This window comes from Phasianus colchicus, chromosome 32, assembly GCF_987193195.1.
Source record: "Phasianus colchicus chromosome 32, bPhaCol1.hap1.1, whole genome shotgun sequence".
Lineage (NCBI taxonomy): Eukaryota > Metazoa > Chordata > Aves > Galliformes > Phasianidae > Phasianus > Phasianus colchicus.
Genome location: NC_143467.1, coordinates 2,370,001 through 2,389,233, shown reverse-complemented (window position 1 = coordinate 2,389,233; position 19,233 = coordinate 2,370,001). Strand labels below are relative to the sequence as shown.

Genomic DNA, 19,233 nt, shown 5'->3' with positions numbered 1-19,233 from the left:
CACATCCCACCCTCACCCCCCCCATTGCCCACCCCATGCCCCCCCCCATTGTCCCCCCTTCCTCCCCCCATTGCCCCCCCCTATGCCCCCCATATTCCCCCCTATTGCCCCCCCCACATCCCACCCTCACACCCCCCATTCCCCCCGCCCTCCCCCCAATTCCACCCCATTGCCCCCCCCCTGTCCCCCCCGGCCCCCATTCCCCCCCCATTGCCCTCCCTCTACCCCCCCACCCCCCCAATTCCAACCCATTGCCCCCCATTGCCCCCCCCCGGCCCCCCCTGGCCCCCATTCCCCCCCCATTGCCCTCCCTCTACCCCCCCACCCCCCCAATTCCCCCCCATTGCCCCCCCTGCTTCCCACTATTGCCCCCCCATTGCCCCCCCCACGTCCCACCTGCCCCCCCCATGCCCCCCCCGACCCCCATTACCCCCCAGTTCCCCCCCATTGCCCCCCCCACGCCTCACCCCCCCCATTGTCGCCCCCATGCCCCCCCCGACCCCCATTACCCCCCATTGCCCCCCCCCGTGCCCCCCCTATTCCCCCCCATTGCCCCCCCCACGTCCCACCCTCACCCCCCCCATTCCCCCCCCATCCCCCTCCGGCCCCCATTTCCCCCCCCCTCCATTGCCTTCCCCGTACCCCCCCCACCCCAATTCCCCCCCCCGTTGCCCCCCCCCCACCTGGTCCTGCAGTGCGCAGCGCTCAGCACCCAGTGGGGGCTCAGCAGGGCCCCCCCGCATTGAGGCCGGTCGAAATAGAAGAGGAGGACGAGGCCGGGGTGGCCGAGGGGGGGGCACAGAGACCCCCCCACAATGCGCTGCCCCCGGGGGGGGGCTGAGAAGGAAGGGGGAGGAGGGGGGGGGCGTCAATATAGGAGACCCCCCCCCCCCCGGTATCGCTTATATTCATCCCTCAGAACCGCCATTTTTTGCCCCCCCCCCCCCTTTCCATTTCATTACCCCCCATTTTTGGGACCCCCCCCCCTTCCATATTCACCGCCCCCATTTTTGGGACCCCCCCCATTTTCCCCCCCCCCAAATACGGACCCGTCAGACCCCCCCCCACCCCCCCATTTTTGGGTCGTCCCCCCCATTTTTGCCCCCCCCTCTAAATATTGACCCCCCCATTTTTTGTGCCCCCTCCCCCCCTTTCATATTCACCCCCCCATTTTTGCTCCCCCCCCCATTTCCCCCCCCCCCCCCCAAAATACTGATCCCTCAGACCCCCCCCCCCACCCACCCATTTTTGGGACCCCCCCCTTTCCATCTTCACCCCCCCCATTTTTGGGCCCCCCCCCATTTTTGCCCCCCCCCCATTTTTGCTCCCCCCCCATTTTTGCCCCCCCCCCCCCCCAAATACTGACCCCTCAGACCCCCCCCCCCCCACCCATTTTTGGGACCCCCCCCCTTCCATATTCACCCCCCCATTTCTGGGACCCCCCCCCATTTTTGCCCCCCCCCCCCAAAATATTGATCCCTCAGACCACCCCCCTTTCCATATTCACCCCCCCATTTTTGGGACCCCCCCCCATTTTTGCTCTCCTCCCATTTTTGCCCCCCCCCCCCAAAATATTGACCCCTCAGACACCCCCCCCCCCCCATTTTTGGGACCCCCCCCCCTTATATTCACCCTTCAGACCCCCCCAACTTCCCCCCCCCAAATATTGAACCCTCAGGACCCCCCCACTTTTTGCCCCCCCCCCCATTTTTGGGACCCCCCCCCCTTATATTCACCCTTCAGACCCCCCCAACTTCCCCCCCCCAAATATTGAACCCTCAGGACCCCCCCACTTTTTGCCCCCCCCCCCTTTTTTGGGACCCCCCCCCTTATATTCATCCCTCTGCCCCCCCCCCACGACCCCCCCTATCTCAAAAACCCCCCAGAACCCCAATTTTTAGACCCCCCCCCCAAAATTTCAACGCCCCCCCCCCAATCTCAGGATCCTCCCACAACCCCCCCCCCACAAACCCCCCCCCATTTTCAGGACCCCCCCCCAAATTACATCACCCCCCCCTTCCAATTTCACGATCCCTCCAAATCTCAGAACCCCCCCCCCCAAATTTAAAGACCCCCCCCCAAAAAATTTCCAACCCCCCCCCCAAATTTAAAGACCCCCCCCCCAAAATTCCCAGCCCCCCCCCTCACCTGCTGCCCCCCCCCCCCGCAGGAGGAAGAAGAGGAGGAAGAAGAAGAGCCCCCCCAACATGGCGCTCAATGGGGTGCGTGTGCGTGTGGGGGGGGGGGAGGGTGGCCCCCCCCCCTTATTAAGTAGCTCCATTAATCATTAACGAGCGTTAATTACCGCCCCCCCCCCTCGTTGTCTGTTTGCTCGGGGCACAAGTGGCGTTTTCCCACCCCCCCCCCACAAAAAATGCGATCCGCCCCATAGGGGGGGGCTCAAACCCCCCCCCCCCCCAAAATCTATGGGGCACAGACCCCAAATCCGCCCCCCCCCCAAATCTATGGGGCACAGACTCCAAATCCCCCCCCCCCCAAATCTATGGGGCACAGACCCCAAATCCCCCCCCCCACCCCAAATCTATGGGGCACAGACCCCAAATCTGCCCCCCCCCCCAAATCTATGGGGCTAAGATCCCAAATCTGCCCCCCCCCAAATCTATGGGGCACAGACCCCAAATCTGCCCCCCCCCCAAATCTATGGGGCACAGACCCCAAATCTGCCTCCCCCCCAAATCCATGGGGCTCAGACCCCAATTCCCCCCCCCCACCCAAATCTATGGAGCTCAGACCCCAAATCCCCCCCCCCCCCAAATCTATGGGGCACAGACCCCAAATCTGCCCCCCCCAAATCTATGGGGTTTAGACCCCAAATCTCCCCCCCCCCCCCCCCAAATCTATGGGGCATAGACTCCAAATCTGCCCCCCCCCCCCCCCAGATCCATGGGGCACAAACCCCAATTCCCCCCCCCCCACCCAAATCTATGGAGCTCAGACCCCAAATCCCCCCCCCAAATCTATGGGGCTCAGACCCCTACAATCTTGGGATCTATGGGACACCCTATAGGGTCTTTGGGTCACTCTTTGGGGCCGATGGGTTCATCATCGGGGTTAGGACCCCATGGAGACCCCATATGGGGCAGAAGACCCTTTATGGGGCAGGAGACCCCATAGAGACCCCATATGTGGGGCAGAAGATCCTTTGTGGGGCAGAAGACCCCACAGAGACCCCATATGTGGGGTAGAAGACCCTTTATGGGGCAGAAGACCCCACAGAGACCCCCTGTGTGGGGCAGAAGATCCTTTGTGGGGCAGAAGACCCCACAGAGACCCCCTGTGTGGGGCAGAAGATCCTTTGTGGGGCAGAAGACCCCACAGAGACCCCATATGTGGGGCAGAAGACCCTTTATGGGGCAGAAGACCCCACAGAGACCCCATATGTGGGGCAGAAGATCCTTTGTGGGGCAGGAGACCCCATAGAGACCCCATATGTGGGGCTTAGGATCCCATGGAAACCCTCTATGGGGTTAAAGACCCTTTATGGGGCTGAGGACCCTATGGAGACCCTCTGTGGGGCAGAAGATCCCCTATGGGGCAGGTGCCTCTCTATGGGGCAGAGGAACCCATGGAGACCCCATATGTGGGGCAGAAGATCCTTTATGGGGCAGAAGACCCCATAGAGATCCCTTATGTGGGGCAGAAGACCCCATGGAGAACCTCTATGGGGCAGGAGACCCCATAGAGACTCCCTATGTTGGCCTGAGGACCCTCTATGGGGCAAGAGACCCTTTATGGGGCTGAGGACCCCATGGAGACTGTTTATGGGGTTGAAGCCCCTGTATGGGATAGAAGACCCCATGGAGACCCCATATGTGGGGCAGAAGACCCCATGGAGGCCCTCTGTGGGGCAGGAGACCCCATAGAGACCCCCTATGTAGGGCTGAGCACCCTCTATGGGGCAGAAGACCCTATGCAGACCCCCTATGGGGCAGGAGACCCTCTAATGGGGCAGGAGACCCCATAGAGACCCCCTATGTGGGGCTGAAGACCCCATGGAGACCCTCTATGGGGCAGGAGACCCTTTATGGGGCAGAAGACCCCATAGAGACCCCATATGGGGCAGAAGACCCCATGGAGACCCCATATGGGGCAGAAGACCCTCTATGGGGCAGGAGTCCCTTTATGGGGCTGAGGACCCCATGGAGACCCTTTATGGGGTTGAAGCCCCTGTATGGGACAGAAGACCCCATAGAGCCCCCCTATGTGGGGCAGAAGACCCTCAATGGGGCAGAAGACCCCCCAGCCCCCCCCCCCCCCCCCCTTCATCCCCGCCCCACAGACGCGATGATTTTTTTTCTTATGGGTTTTTTTTTTTAGTTTTAATTTTCCTTTTTCTACGGGGTTCCATAGACGCCGGTATTGCGTCTTTCTCTCGGTTCGGGTGTTTCCGGCTTCGCTTCGGGTGTTTCCGTCTCGGTTCGGCTTCGGTTCGGATGTTTCCGTTTCGCTCGGCTTCGCTTCGGTTGTTTCCGTCTCGTTCCGCTCCGTTCGGGTGTTTCCGTCTCGTTTCGTCTACTGCTCGGTTTCGGTTCGGGCGTTTCCGGCTCGGCTCGGCTCCGCCCGCCGTCAGGCGTTGTTGCGGATGGTGTCCCGGATCCAGTGCGCGTAGCGGCAGACCTTGGTGTAGACGCCGGGGCGGCGCGGCCGGCCGCAGATCTCCATCCCCCACGACACGATGCCGTGCAGCCGGCCGCCGCAAACCAGCGGGCCGCCGGAGTCGCCCTGCAGGGGGCGGGGTGGAGTCACGTGGGTTTTAGAGGGGATGTGGGGTTGTGTGGGGTTTTATGGGGGATGTGGGGTTTTATAGGGGATATGGGGTTGTGTGGGGTTCTATGGGGTTTTGTGGGGGATATGGGGTTTTATGGGGTTCTATGGGGTTTTATGGGGTTTTGTGGGGTTCTATGGGGTTTTATGGGGGATATGGGGTTCTATGGGGGATATGGGGTTCTATGGGGTTCTATGGGGTTTTATAGGGGATATAGGGTTCTATGGGGTTTTATAGGGGATATGGGGTTCTATGGGGTTCTATGGGGTTTTATGGGGTTTTATAGGGGATATGGGGTTTTATAGGGGATATGGGGTTCTATTGGGGTTTTATAGGGGATATGGGGTTGTGTGGGGTTTTATAGGGGATATGGGGTTCTATGGGGTTCTATGGGGTTTTATGGGGTTTTATAGGGGATATGGGGTTCTATAGGGGATATGGGGTTCTATTGGGGTTTTATAGGGGATATGGGGTTGTGTGGGGTTTTATAGGGGATATGGGGTTTTATAGGGGATATGGGGTTCTATTGGGGTTTTATAGGGGATATGGGGTTCTATGGGGTTCTATGGGGACTTATATAGGATATGGGGTTTTATTGGGGTTTTATAGGGGATATGGGGTTCTATGGGGTTTTATGGGGGATATGGGGTTTTATGGGGTTTTATGGGGGATATGGGGTTCGATGGGGTTCTATGGGGTTCTATGGGGATTTATATGGGATATGGGGTTGTGTGGGGTTTTATAGGGGATATGGGGTTTTATGGGGGATATGGGGTTCTATTGGGGTTTTATAGGGGATATGGGGTTCTGTGGGGTTTTATAGGGGATATGGGGTTGTGTGGGTGGTTTTATAGGGGATATGGGGTTCTGTGGGGTTTTAGAGGGGATGTGGGGTTGTGTGGGGGATATGGGGTTCTATGGGGTTTTATGGGGTTTTGTGGGGTTTTATGGGGGATATGGGGTTCGATGGGGTTTTATAGGGGATATGGGGTTGTGTGGGGTTCTATGGGGTTCTATGGGGTTTTATGGGGGATATGGGGTTCTATGGGGTTTTATGGGGTTCTGTGGGGTTTTATGGGGTTTTGTGGGGTTCTATGGGGGATATGGGGTTCTATGGGGTTTTGTGGGGTTCTATGGGGTTTTATGGGGTTTTATGGGGTTTTATGGGGGATATGGGGTTGTGTGGGGTTGTATGGGGATTTATATGGGATATGGGGTTCTATGGGGTTCTATTGGGGTTTTATAGGGGATATGGGGTTTTATAGGGGATATGGGGTTCTATGGGGTTCTATGGGGATTTATATGGGATATGGGGTTTGATGGGGTTTTATAGGGGATATGGGGTTCGATGGGGTTCTATGGGGTTTTATGGGGTTGTGTGGGGTTCTATGGGGTTTTATGGGGTTTTGTGGGGTTCTATGGGGTTTTGTGGGGGATATGGGGTTTTATGGGGTTTTATGGGGGATATAGGGTTCGATGGGGTTCTATGGGGTTTTATGGGGGATATGGGGTTCTATGGGGTTCTATGGGGTTCTATGGGGTTTTATGGGGTTTTGTGGGGTTTTATGGGGTTTTGTGGGGTTTTATGGGGGATATGGGGTTCGATGGGGTTCAATGGGGTTTTATGGGGTTTTATGGGGGATATGGGGTTCTATGGGGTTCTATGGGGTTTTATAGGGGATATGGGGTTCTATGGGGTTCTATGGGGTTTTATGGGGGATATGGGGTTCTATGGGGTTCTATGGGGTTTTGTGGGGTTTTATAGGGGATATGGGGTTCTGTGGGGTTTTATAGGGGATATGGGGTTTTATAGGGGTTTTATAGGGGATATGGGGTTCTATGGGGTTCTATGGGGCTCTATGGGGATTTATATGGGATATGGGGTTTTATAGGGCATATGGGGTTGTGTGGGGTTCTATGGGGTTCTATGGGGATTTATAGGGGATATGGGGTTCTATTGGGGTTTTATAGGGGATATGGGGTTGTGTGGGGTTTTATAGGGGTTTTATGGGGGATATGGGGTTTTTAGGGGATATGGGGTTCTATTGGGGTTTTATGGGGGTTATGGGGTTGTGTGGGGTTTTATGGGGTTGTGTGGGGTTTTATAGGGGATATGGGGTTGTGTGGGGTTTTATGGAGTAATATGGGTTTATATGGGGTTCTACGGGGTTCTATGGAGTTGTATAGGGTTCTATGGGGTTTTATAGGGTTATATGGGGTTGGAGAGGGTTGGAGCGGGTGTCAAAGACCCCCATTTAGCCCCCATTATTTTTTATGGGGGGGTCACCTTAATAATTATAGGGCGGGGGTCTCCATGGGGGGGTCAGATTGGCGCCCCCCCCCTTAGCATCCCCAATAACCCCCCCCAAAACAACACCCAGGGATTGAAGAACGGGGGGGGGGTGTCAAAGACCCCCCTTTAGCCCCCATTATTTTTTATCGGGGGGGCTCTGGGGGGGTCACCTTAATAATTATAGGGCGGGGGTCTCCATGGGGGGGTCAGATTTGCACCCCCCCTTTTAGTCTCCCCAATAACCCCCCCCAAAACGACACCCAGGGATGGAAGGAGGGAGGGGGGGTGGTGTCAAAGACCCCCCTTTAGCCCCCAATCTTTTTTATGGGGGGGTCCCGGGGGGGTCACCTTAATAATTATAGGGTGGGGGTCCCAGTGGGGGGGTCAGATTGGCGCCCCCCCCCTTAGCATCCCCAATAACCCCCCCCAAAACGACACCCAGGGATGAAAGGTGGGAGGGGGGGGGATGTCAAAGACCCCCCTTTAGCCCCCATTATTTTTTATGGGGGGGGTCCCGGGGGGGTCACCTTAATAATTAGAGGGTGGCGGTCTCCATGGGGGGGTCAGATTGGCTCCTCCCCCCTTAGCATCCCCAATAACCCCCCCCAAAACAACACCCAGGGATGGAAGGAGGGAGGAAGGAGGGGGGGGGGGGATGTCAAAGACCCCCCTTTAGCCCCCATTATTTTTTATGGGGGGGGCCCAGGGGGGGTCACCTTAATAATTAGAGGGTGGGGGTCCCAGTGGGGGGGTCAGATTGGCACCTCCCCCCTTAGCATCCCCAATAACCCCCCCCAAAACGACACCCAGGGATGGAAGGAGGGAGGAAGGAGGGGGGGGGGGATGTCAAAGACCCCCCTTTAGCCCCCATTATTTTTTATGGGGGGGGCTCTGGGGGGGTCACCTTAATAATTAGAGGGTGGGGGTCCCAGTGGGGGGGTCAGATTGGCGCCCCCCCCCTTAGCATCCCCAATAACCCCCCCCAAAACGACACCCAGGGATGGAAGGAGGGAGGAAGGGGGAGGGGGGGGATGTCAAAGACCCCCCTTTAGCCCCCAATCTTTTTTATGGGGGGGGTCCCGGGGGGGGTCACCTTAATAATTAAAAGGTGGGGGTCTCAGTGGGGGGGTCAGATTGGCGCCCCCCCTTTTAGTCTCCCCAATAACTCCCCCCAAAATGACACCCAGGGATGGAAGGAGGGAGGAAGGGGGAGGGGGGGGATGTCAGAGACCCCCCTTTAGCCCCCAATCTTTTTTATGGGGGGGGTCTCGGGGGGGGTCACCTTAATAATTAAAGGGTGGGGGTCCCAATGGGGGGGTCAGATTGGCCCCCCCCCTTTTAGTCTCCCCAATAACCCCCCCCCAAAATGACACCCAGGAATGAAAGGTGGGAGGGGGGGGATGTCAAAGACCCCCCTTTAGCCCCCATTATTTTTTATGGGGGGGGTCTCGGGGGGGGTCACCTTAATAATTAAAGGGTGGGGGTCCCAGTGGGGGGGTCAGATTGGCGCCCCCCCCCTTAGCATCCCCAATAACCCCAACCCAAAACGACACCCAGGGATGGAAGAAGGAGTTGGGGGGGGGGGGGGGTATCAAAGACCCCCATTCTTTTTTTTGGGGGGGGGTCCCGGGGGTGGGGGGTCACCGTACCTGACAGGAATCTCGCCCCCCCTCCAGGTTCCCAGCGCACAGCATGTTTTCCGTGATGGATTTGGGGTAAAAACTTCGACATTCCTCCGTGGAGAAAATGGTGACCGAGGTGCATTGCAGGACGTCAGGGTAGGTGACTGGGGGGGGGGGGGGCGGGGGGCATAAATTTTTGGGGGGGGGGGGGGAGAAAATAGAGAGGTTGGAGTGAGAATGGAGAGCATTGAAACCCCCCCCCCCAATTGAAATGAATGGGAAAAAATCCGCCCTCGTTTCGTTCCTTGGGGGGGGGGGTTTGGGGGGGGCTTTAGAGGGGGGTTTTAGGGGGGGGGGGGCATAAATTTGGGGAGGGGGGGGGAGAAAATAGAGAGGTTGGAGTGAGAATGGAGAGCATTGAACCCCCCCCCCCCCAATTGAAATGAATGGGAAAAAATCCGCCCTCGTTTCGTTCCTTAGGGGGGGGGTTGGGGGGGGGGTACGAAATGGTTTTGGGGGGGGGCGGGGGGGGGGGGCATAAATTTGGGGGGGGGGGGAGAAAATAGGTTGGAGGGAGAATGGAGAGAATTGAGACCCCCCCCCAATTGAAATGAATGGGAAAAAATCCGCCCTCGTTTCGTTCCTTAGGGGGGAGTTTGGGGGGGGGGGCGAAATGGTTTTGGGGGGGGTGAGGGGGGGGGGCATAAATTTGGGGGGGGGGGGAGAAAATAGGTTGGAGGGAGAATGGAAAGCATTGAAACCCCCCCCCCCCCTCCTCCTCTTCCTCCCCCCCCCCATTAAAATGAATGGGAAAAAATCCGCCCTCGTTTCGTTCCTTGGGGGGGGGGTTGAGGGGGGGGGGCGAAATGGTTTTGGGGGGGGGCCAGGGGGGGGCATAAATTTGGGGGGGGGGGAGAGCCTTTGGGGTGGGGCGGTGAGCTGGGTGGGGGGGGGGCTTTGGGTGGGGAGGGGGAGTTTGGGGTGGGGGGGGCGTTTGGGGGTGGGGGGGGAGAGTTTGGGTGGGGGGGGTCCTTGGGGTGGGGAGGGGGGGTGGTGTTGGGAGCCGGGGGTTGGGGGTGAGTTTGAGGGGGCGGGGGTGTTTGGGGTTCGGGGGGGCATTTGGGTGGGGGGGGTGAGTTTGGCTGGGGGTTTGGGGTCCTTGGGGTGGGGGGGGCATTTGGGTGGGGGGGGCGTTTTGGGTGGGGGGGGCATTTTGGGGGTGGGGTGGGGAGTTTGGGTGGGGGGGGGGTCCTTGGGGTGGGGGGGCATTTGGGTGGAGGGGGTGCTTGGGGGTGGGGGGGCATTTTGGGGGTGGGGGGAGGAGTTTGGGTGGGGGGGGTCCTTGGGGTGGAGGGTCCTTGGGGTGGGGGGGGCTGGTGTTGGGAGCCGGGGGGTGGGGGTGAATTTGGGGGGGGGGGGTGTTTGGGGGTGGGGGGGGCGTTTGGGGGTGGGGGGGGGTCCTTGGGGTGGGGAGGGGTGGTGTTGGGAGCCGGGGGGTGGGGGTGAGTTTGGGGGGGGGGGTGTTTGGGTGGGGGGGGGGGGTTGGATTTGGGGGGGGGTGGACCATTGGGTGGGGGAAGGGCAGTTTGGGTGGGGGGGGCATTCTGGGGGTGGGGGGGGAGTTTGGGTGGGGGGGGGTCCTTGGGGTGGGGAGGGGGGGTGGTGTTGGGAGCCGGGGGGTGGGGGTGAGTTTGAGTAGGGGGGGGGGGGGGGGTTTGGGGTTCGGGGGGGCATTTGGGTGGGGGGGGTGAGTTTGGCTGGGGGGGGGGTCCTTGGGGTGGGGGGGGCATTTGGGTGGGGGGGGCATTTTGGGGGTGGGGGGGAGAGTTTGGGGTGGGGGGTCCTTGGGGTGGGGGGGGGTGTTGGGACCCGGGGGTTTGGGATGAGTTTGGGGGGGGGGGGTGTTTAGGGTTGGGGGGGGCGTTTGGGGGTGGGGGGCATTTTGGGGGTGGGGTGGGGAGTTTGGGTGGGGGGGGGGTCCTTGGGGTGGGGGGTCCTTGGGGTGGGGAGGGGTGGTGTTGGGAGCCGGGGGGTGGGAGTGAGTTTGAGTAGGGGGGGGGGGGGGCTTTTGGGGGGGGGGGGTGGGGGGGGGTGTTTACCTTCCGGCGACGTGGTCGCCCCCCACCCCGAGGTGACGCACGGTGTTCCGGGCTCGGGGGGGCAGGGGGCGATGGGGACGGGCCGGACGGCGGCTCCGAGCCGGGCGGGTCGCAGCAGTTTGAGCAACATGATGTCGTTGTCTTTGGTGCTGGGGTCGTAATCGGGGTGGGGGTAAAAAGCCCCCACCATCCTTCGTTCTTCTCCTTCTTCCCTCGTGAAAAGGTTGTGCTTCCCCAGGCGGATGGTGGTCACCCTGACAGTGGGGGGGGGGGGGGGGGGGGGGGCGTTTGTTTATTTATTTATTTATTAATTTGGGGGGGGGGGGGGGGGGGCTGGGGAGGGGGATTGAGGGGGGATTGAGGGGGTTTGGGGGGGGGATTGGGGGGGGCTTAGAGGGAATTGAGGGGGATTGGGGGGGATCAGGGGGTGTTGGGGGGGTATTGATGGGATTCGGGGGGGTTTTGGGGGGGGTTAGGGGGAATTGAGGGGGTTTGGGGGGGTTTGGGGGGGGGGTTGGGGGGGGATTGAGGGGGGATTGATGGGGTTTGGGGTTGGATTGGGGGGGCTTAGAGGGAATTGAGGGGGTTTGGGGGGGGATTGGGGGGGGATTGAGGGGGGGATTAGGGGGTGTTGGGGGGGTATTGATGGGGTTTGGGGGGGGGTTAGGGGGAATTGATGGGGTTGGGGGGGGATTGGGGGGGGATTGAGGGGGGGATTAGGGGGTGTTGGGAGGGTATTGATGGGGTTTGGGGGGGTATTGGGGGGATTTGGGGGGGCTTAGGGGGAATTGAGGGGGTTTGGGGCGGTATTGGGGGATCTGAGGGGGGTTGGTGGGTATTGGGGGGGTATTGGGGGATGGTGGTCACCCTGATGGACGGGGGGGGGCGGGGGGGGGCGTTTATTTATTTATTTATTTATTGGGGGGGGGGGCTGGGGGGGTTTGGGGAGGACGTGGAGGGGGATTGAGGGGGGATTTATGGGGTTTGGGGGGGGGATTGGGGGGGCTTAGAGGGAATTGAGGGGGATTGGGGGGGATCAGGGGGTGTTGGGGGGGTATTGATGGGATTTGGGGGGGTTTTGGGGGGGGTTAGGGGGAATTGAGGGGGTTTGGGGGGGGTTGGGGGGGGATTGAGGGGGGGATTAAGGGGTGTTGGGGGGGTATTAATTGGATGTGGGGGGGGTTTGGGGGGGCTTAGAGGGAATTGAGGGGGTTTTGGGGGGTTTGGGGGTGGGTTGGGGGGGATTGAGGGGGGATTAGGGGGTGTTGGGGGGGTATTGATGGGGTTTGGGGGGGTATTGGGGGGATTTGGGGGGGCTTAGGGGGAATTGAGGGGGTTTGGGGGGGCTTTGGGGGGGGATTGGGGGGGTTTTGGGGGGGCTTAGGGGGAATTGAGGGGGTTTGGGGGGGTATTGGGGAGGTATTGGGGGAATTGAGGGGGTTTGGGGGGGAATTGGGGGATCTGAGGGGGGTTTGGGGGGGCTTTGGGGGCAGACTGGGGGGGGTTTTGGGGGGGCTTAGGGGGAATTGAGGGGGTTTGGGGGGGTATTAAGGGATTTGATGGGGTTTGGGGGGTATTGGGGGGGCTTAGGGGGAATTGAGGGGGTTTGGGGGGTTTGGGGAGGGCGTGGAGGGGGATTGAGGGGGGATTGAGGGGGGATTAGGGGGTGTTGGGGGGGTTTTTGGGGAATTGAAGGGGGTTGGGGGGGGATTGGAGGGGCTTAGGGGGTATTGGGGGCGTATTGGGGGGGTATTGATGGGGTTTGGGGGGGGATTGGGGGAGATTGGGGGGAATTGAGGGGGTTTGGGGGGGGTATTGGGGGATTGAGGGGGGATTAGGGGGTATTTGGGGGAGGTTTGGGGGGTATTGGGGGGGCTTAGGGGGAATTGAGGGTGGTTTGGGGGGGTTTGGGGGGGTTCAGTGGGAATTAGGGGGTATTTGGGGGAGGTTTGGGGGTATTGGGGGGAATTGGGGGGGCTTAGGGGGAATTGAGGGGGTTTGGGGAGGGCGTGGGGGGGGATTGAGGGGGGATTAAGGGGGGATTATTATTATTATGACCCATGACCCCCCCACGTCACCCATGACCCTCCCCCCCACGTGACCCCTGCCCCCACATGACCCCAGCCCCCCCACATGACCCATGGCCCCCACACACGTGACCCCTGCCCCCCCCACGTGACCCCTCCCCCCACATGACCCCTGCGCCCCCCACATGTCCCCTCCCCTCCCACGTGACCTTTCCCCCCCACGTGACCCCTGCCCCCACATGACCCCAGCCCCCCCACATGACCCATGACCCCCCCACGTCCCCCATGACCCTCCCCCCTATGTGACCCCTGCCCCCTACATGACCTCTGCCCCCCCACGTGACTCCTGACCCTTGACCCCCCCCCGTGACCCCTGACCCCCTTCCCCCCCCTTCCCCCCCCCCGTGTTTCTCACCCCGGCGTGGTGCAATGCGCTGCCGTCACCACCCACTGCTCCTCCACCAGCACCCCCCCGCAGTACAGCTTGGACATGTCCAAGATGGCCGCCTGCCACGGCTGGGAGTGGGGCTCACAGTCATGGCCCCCCACCACACGCGTGTCGCCTCCGGAGGGGGTCACTGCAACGGCAGGAGGACACGCGTGTCAGCACCGTAACACGTGTGTCAGCAACACAACACGCGTGTCAGCACCAGTACATGTGTGTCAGCAACACAACACGTGTGTCAGCAACACAACACGCATCTCAGCAGCACTACATGCATGTCAGAACCACAACATGCGTGTCAGCAACACAACACACGTGTCAGCTACACAACACGCATGTCAGCACCACTACATGCGTGTCAGCACCAGTACATGTATGTCAGCACCACTACATGCGTCGGCACCGCAACACGTGTGTCACCAACACAACACGTGTCAGCAGCACTACACGTGTGTCAGCACCACAACACGCATGTCAGCACCAGTACATGTGTGTCAGCACCACTACACGCGTGTCAGCAACACAACATGCGTGCCAGCACCACTACATGTGTGTCAGCACCACAACACGCGTGTCAGCACCACTACACGCGTGTCACCTCCTGAGGGGGTCACTGCAACGGCAGGAGGACACGCGTGTCAGCACCACAACATGTGTGTCAGCACCACTACATGCATGTCAGCACAACACGCGTGTCACCAACACAACACGTGTCAGCAGCACTACACGTGTGTCAGCACCACAACACATGTGTCAGCACCACTACATGTGTGTCAGCAACACAACACGCGTATCAGCAACACAACATGTGTGTTTGCAACACAACACGCATGTCAGCAACACAACACGTGTGTCAGCAGCACAATACGTGTGTCAGCATCGTCACATGTATGTTAGAACCACAACACACGTGTCACCACCTGAGGGGGTCACTTCAAGGACAGGAGAACACGTGTGTCAGCATCATAACACGTGTGTCAGCAACACAACACGTGTGTCAGCGTCATCACATGTATGTCAGCACCTCCACATGTGTGCCCCCTCACACGTATGTAACCGCTCCTACATATATGTCCTCCTACATGTATGCCCCCCCTACGTGTATGTAACCCCCCCCACATGTATGTAACCCCCCATGTGTCCCCCATGTGTGTCCCCCCACATGTATGTTCCCCCCCACATGTATGCAACCCACCCCACATGTATGTAACCCACCCCACATGTATGTAACCCCCCCCACATGTGTGCTCCCCCCCACATGTATGTCCCCCCCACATGCATTTCACCCCCCCAAATGCATGTAACCCCCCATGTGTGCCCCCCCACATGTATGTTCCCCCCCACATGTATGTAACCCACCCCACATGAATGTAACCCCCCCCACACGTGTGCTCCCCCCACATGCATTTCACCCCCCCATGTATGTAACCCCCTCACATATATGTTCCCCCCCCACATGTATGTAACCCCCCCACATGTATGTTCCCCCCCCACATGTATATAACCCCCCACATGTATGCAACCCCCCCACCCCACATGTATGTCCCCCCACATGTATTTCAGCCCCCCAAATGCATGTAACCCCCCCCCACATGTGTGCTCCCCCCCACATGTATGTTCCCCCCCCACATGTATGTAACCCCCCATGTGTCCCCCATGTGTGTCCCCCCACATGTATGTAACCCCCCCACATGTATGTTCCCCTCACATGTATGTTCCCCCCCACATGTATGTAACCCCCCCACATGTATGTTCCCCTCACATGTATGTTCCCCACCACATGTATGTAACCCCCCCACCCCACATGAATGTCCCCCCACACATGCATTTCACCCCCCCATGTATGTAACCCCCCCACATGTATGTTCCCCCCCACACGTATGTTCCCCCCCACATGTATGTAACCCCCCACATGTGTGCTCCCCCCTACGTGAATGTCCCCCCCCCACATGTATGTAACCCCCCCCACCCCACATGAATGCCCCCCCCCCAAATGCATTTCCCCCCCCATATGTGTGCCCCCTCCCAACACGTATGCCCTCCCCCCCCCACATACATGTTCCCCCCCCCACATACATGCCCCCCCCCGCCCCCCCCCCACTCACCCATGCAGACCAGCAGCAGCAGCCCTGTTTGGATCCCAGCTCTGCCCCACCGGGGTCCCATCCTGCTGCCCATCTGCGTCCACGTCACCACTGGGGGGGGGGGGCAAAGGGGGGGGGGGGTCAGGAAATGGGTCAGAACCCCCCCCCCCACTGTGACCCCCCCCCCCAAAAAAAAAAAAAAAAGGGAGGCTCTTTGGGGGGGGGGGGGGGTTGTGGTGACCCTGTGTGTTTATTGGGGGGGGGTTTATAGGAGCGGATCCGTTTGGGGTCATGATGGTGTCCCTATTTATTTTGGGGGGGGGTCCTTATATGTGTTTATTGGGGGGGGGGTCCATGAGACCAGATCCATTTGGGGCCATAATGAGGACCCTATTTATTTTGGGGGGGGGTCCCTATATATTTTTACTGGGGGGGGGTCCATGAGATCAGACCCATTCGGGGCCATAATGGTGTCCCTATGTATTTTTTTTGGGGGGGGGGGTCCCTTATATGTAATTTTTTTTGGGGGGGGGGTCCCTAAATATTTTTATTGGGGGGGGGTCCATGAGATCAGACCCGTTTGGGGCCATGATGGTGTCCCAATCTATTTTTTTTTTTGGGGGGGGGGGTCCCTTATATGTAATTTTTTTGGGGGGGGGCGTCCCTATATGTTTTTATTTGGGGGGGGTCCATGAGATCAGACCCGTTTGGGGCCATGATGGTGTCCCTATTTATTTTGGGGGGGGTCCCTATATGTGTTTATTGGGGGGGGTCCATGAAATCAGATCCATTTGGGGCCATAATGAGGACCCGATTTATTTTGGGGGGGGGGTCCCTATGTGTGTTTATTGGGGGGGGTCCATGAAATCAGACCCATTTGGGGCCATAATGGTGTCCCTATCTATTTATTTTTTTTCGGGGGGGTCCCTTATATGTAATTTTTTTTTTGGGGGGGTCCCTATATGTTTTTATTTGGGGGGGGTCCATGACATCAGACCCATTTGGGGCCATAATGAGGACCCTATAGATACATTTTTTTTGGGGGGGGGTCCATGAGATCAGATTCATTTGGGCCCATAATGAGGACCCGATTTATTTTGGGGGGGGGTCCCTATATGTTTTTTTTGGGGTGGGGGTCCATGAGATCAGACCCATTCGGGGCCATAATGGTGTCCCTATGTATTTTTTTTGGGGGGGGGTCCCTTATATGTAATTTTTTTTGGGGGGGGGGTCCCTATATGTTTTTATTTGGGGGGGGTCCATGACATCAGACCCATTTGGGCCCATAATGAGGGCCCCATAGATACATTTTTGGGGGGGGGGGGCATGAAATCAGACCCATTTGGGGCCATAATGAGGACCCTATTTATTTTGGGGGGGGTCCTTATATGTGTTTATTGGGGGGGGTCCATGAGATCAGATTCATTTGGGCCCATAATGAGGACCCGATTTATTTTCGGGGGGGGGTCCCTATGTGTGTTTATTGGGGTGGGGGTCCATGAGATCAGATCCGTTTGGGGTCATGATGGTGTCCCTATTTATTTTGGGGGGGGGGTCCCTATATATTTTTATTTGGGGGGGGTCCATGATGTCAGACCCATTTGGAGCCAATCTGAGGACCCCATAGATACATTTTGGGGGGGGGTCCATGAGATCAGATTCATTTGGGCCCATAATGAGGACCCGATTTATTTTGGGGGGGGGGTCCTTATGTGTTTTTATTGGGGTGGGGGTCCATGAAATCAGACCCATTTGGGGCCATAATGGTGTCCCAAGCTATTTATTTTTTTTCGGGGGGGTCCCTTATATGTAACTTTTTTTTGGGGGGGGTCCCTATATGTTTTTATCTGGGGGGGTCCATGAAATCAGACCCATTTGGGGCCATGATGGTGTCTCTATTTATTTTGGGGGGGGGGTCCCTATATATTTTTATTGGGGGGGGGCCATGAGATCAGACCCATTTGGGGCCATAATGAGGACCCGATTTATTTGGGGGGGGGGGTCCCTATATATTTTTATCGTGGGGGGGGGGTGGTCACATTAAATCCCTTTCCTCCCCCCCCCCGCCCCCCCCCGCCCCCCCCCAAATTCGCCCCGTCATCCCGTTGGAGCAACGCCGCCAATTAACGCCACTCAGCCTTAATGAGGCCCCTTAATTAAGGGCTCCGCCTACGCCTCCACCCCCCCCGCCCCCCCCCCCCTCCCAGCACCCCACGCTGCCCTCGGATGCCTTCATAGGGTTTGATTGTGGGTCGTGGACCCCCCCCCCAAGTGGGGTGGAGACCCCCCCCCGTAATAACAGATGGGGTGGAGACCCCCCCCCATAACAAGAGATGGGATGGAGACCCCCCCCATAATAAGAGATGGGATGGAGGCCCCCCCCCCCTCCATAATACGAGATGGGATGGAGAACCCCCCCCATAATAAGAGATGGGGTGGAGACCCCCCCCCATAATAAGAGATGGGGTGGAGACCCCCCCCCCATAATAAGAGACGGGATGGAGACCCCCCCCCATAATAAGAGACGGGATGGAGACCCCCCCTCCATAATAAGAGACGGGATGGAGACCCCCCCCATAATAAGAGACGGGATGGAGACCCCCCCTCCATAATAAGAGACGGGATGGAGACCCCCCCCATAATTAGAGATGGGGTGGAGACCCCCCCCCATAATAAGAGATGGGATGGAGACCCCCCCTCCATAATAAGAGACGGGATGGAGACCCCCCCCATAATTAGAGATGGGATGGAGACCCCCCCCATATGAAGAGATGGGATGGAGACCCCCCCCCATAATAAGAGACGTGATGGAGACCCCCCCCCCATAATAAGAGATGGGGTGGAGACCCCCCCCCCAAAATAAGAGACGGGATGGAGACCCCCCCCCCCATAATAAGAGACGGGACGGAGACCCCCCCCATAATAAGAGATGGGATGGAGACCCCCCCCATAATTAGAGATGGGATGGAGACCCCCCCCATAAGAAGAGATGGGATGGAGACCCCCCCCATAATAAGAGATGGGATGGAGACCCCCCCCATAAGAAGAGATGGGATGGAGACCCCCCCCTCCATAATACGAGATGGGATGGAGACCCCCCCCATATGAAGAGATGGGATGGAGACCCCCCCCCATAATAAGAGACGTGATGGAGACCCCCCCCCCATAATAAGAGATGGGGTGGAGACCCCCCCCCATAATAAGAGATGGGATGGAGACCCCCCCCATAATAAGAGACGGGACGGAGACCCCTCCATAATAAGAGATGGGATGGAGACCCCCCGCCCCCCCCCCAATCCTTAGAGATGGGGGTCCTGGTTCTCTATGGGTCGAAGATCCTCTCCCCCCCCCCTTCCCCTCAGAGATGGGGGTCCTGGACCCCCCTGTGATTTGGAGACACTCACCCCCCCCCCCCCCCCCCCCCCCAAAAACCCACCCAAAGATGGAAACAATGCAGAGAAACCGGGACAGATGGAAGAGGTGGGAGAAGAAAGGATGGGAGGAACCAGGATGGAGGACATGGGGTGGGGGGAGACAACGTGGGGAACATGGGGTGGGTGGAACCAACATGGAGAACATGGGATGGATGGAAGAAGGAAGGAGAACATGGGATGGGTGGAAACAGGATGGAGAACATGGGATGGGGGGAGACAACATGGAGAACATGGGATGGGTGGAAGCAGCATGGAGAACATGGGATGGGGGGAGACAACATGGAGAACATGGGATGGGTGGAATCAGGATGGAGAACATGGGATGGGGGGAGACAACATGGAGGACATGGGATGGATGGAAGCAGCATGGAGAACATGGGATGGATGGAGACAACATGGAGAACATGGGATGGATGGAGACAACATGGAGAACACGGGATGGA

At 58.8% G+C, this 19,233-nt stretch overlaps 1 protein-coding gene across 1 annotated transcript; it reads right to left on the bottom strand.

Annotated features, from left to right (window-relative positions):
* Positions 1 to 4,587: 4,587 nt before the first annotated feature.
* Positions 4,588 to 15,462, bottom strand: LOC149914047 (kallikrein-14-like). The gene is made up of 5 exons (XM_090128115.1): positions 15,378 to 15,462; positions 13,243 to 13,405; positions 10,801 to 11,054; positions 8,729 to 8,865; positions 4,588 to 4,743 (listed from the first exon to the last, which is right to left on the bottom strand). The coding sequence occupies exons 1-5, from the start codon at positions 15,448 to 15,450 to the stop codon at positions 4,588 to 4,590; spliced, it is 783 nt and encodes a 260-aa protein (XP_089984241.1). The 5' UTR covers positions 15,451 to 15,462.
* Positions 15,463 to 19,233: the final 3,771 nt, after the last annotated feature.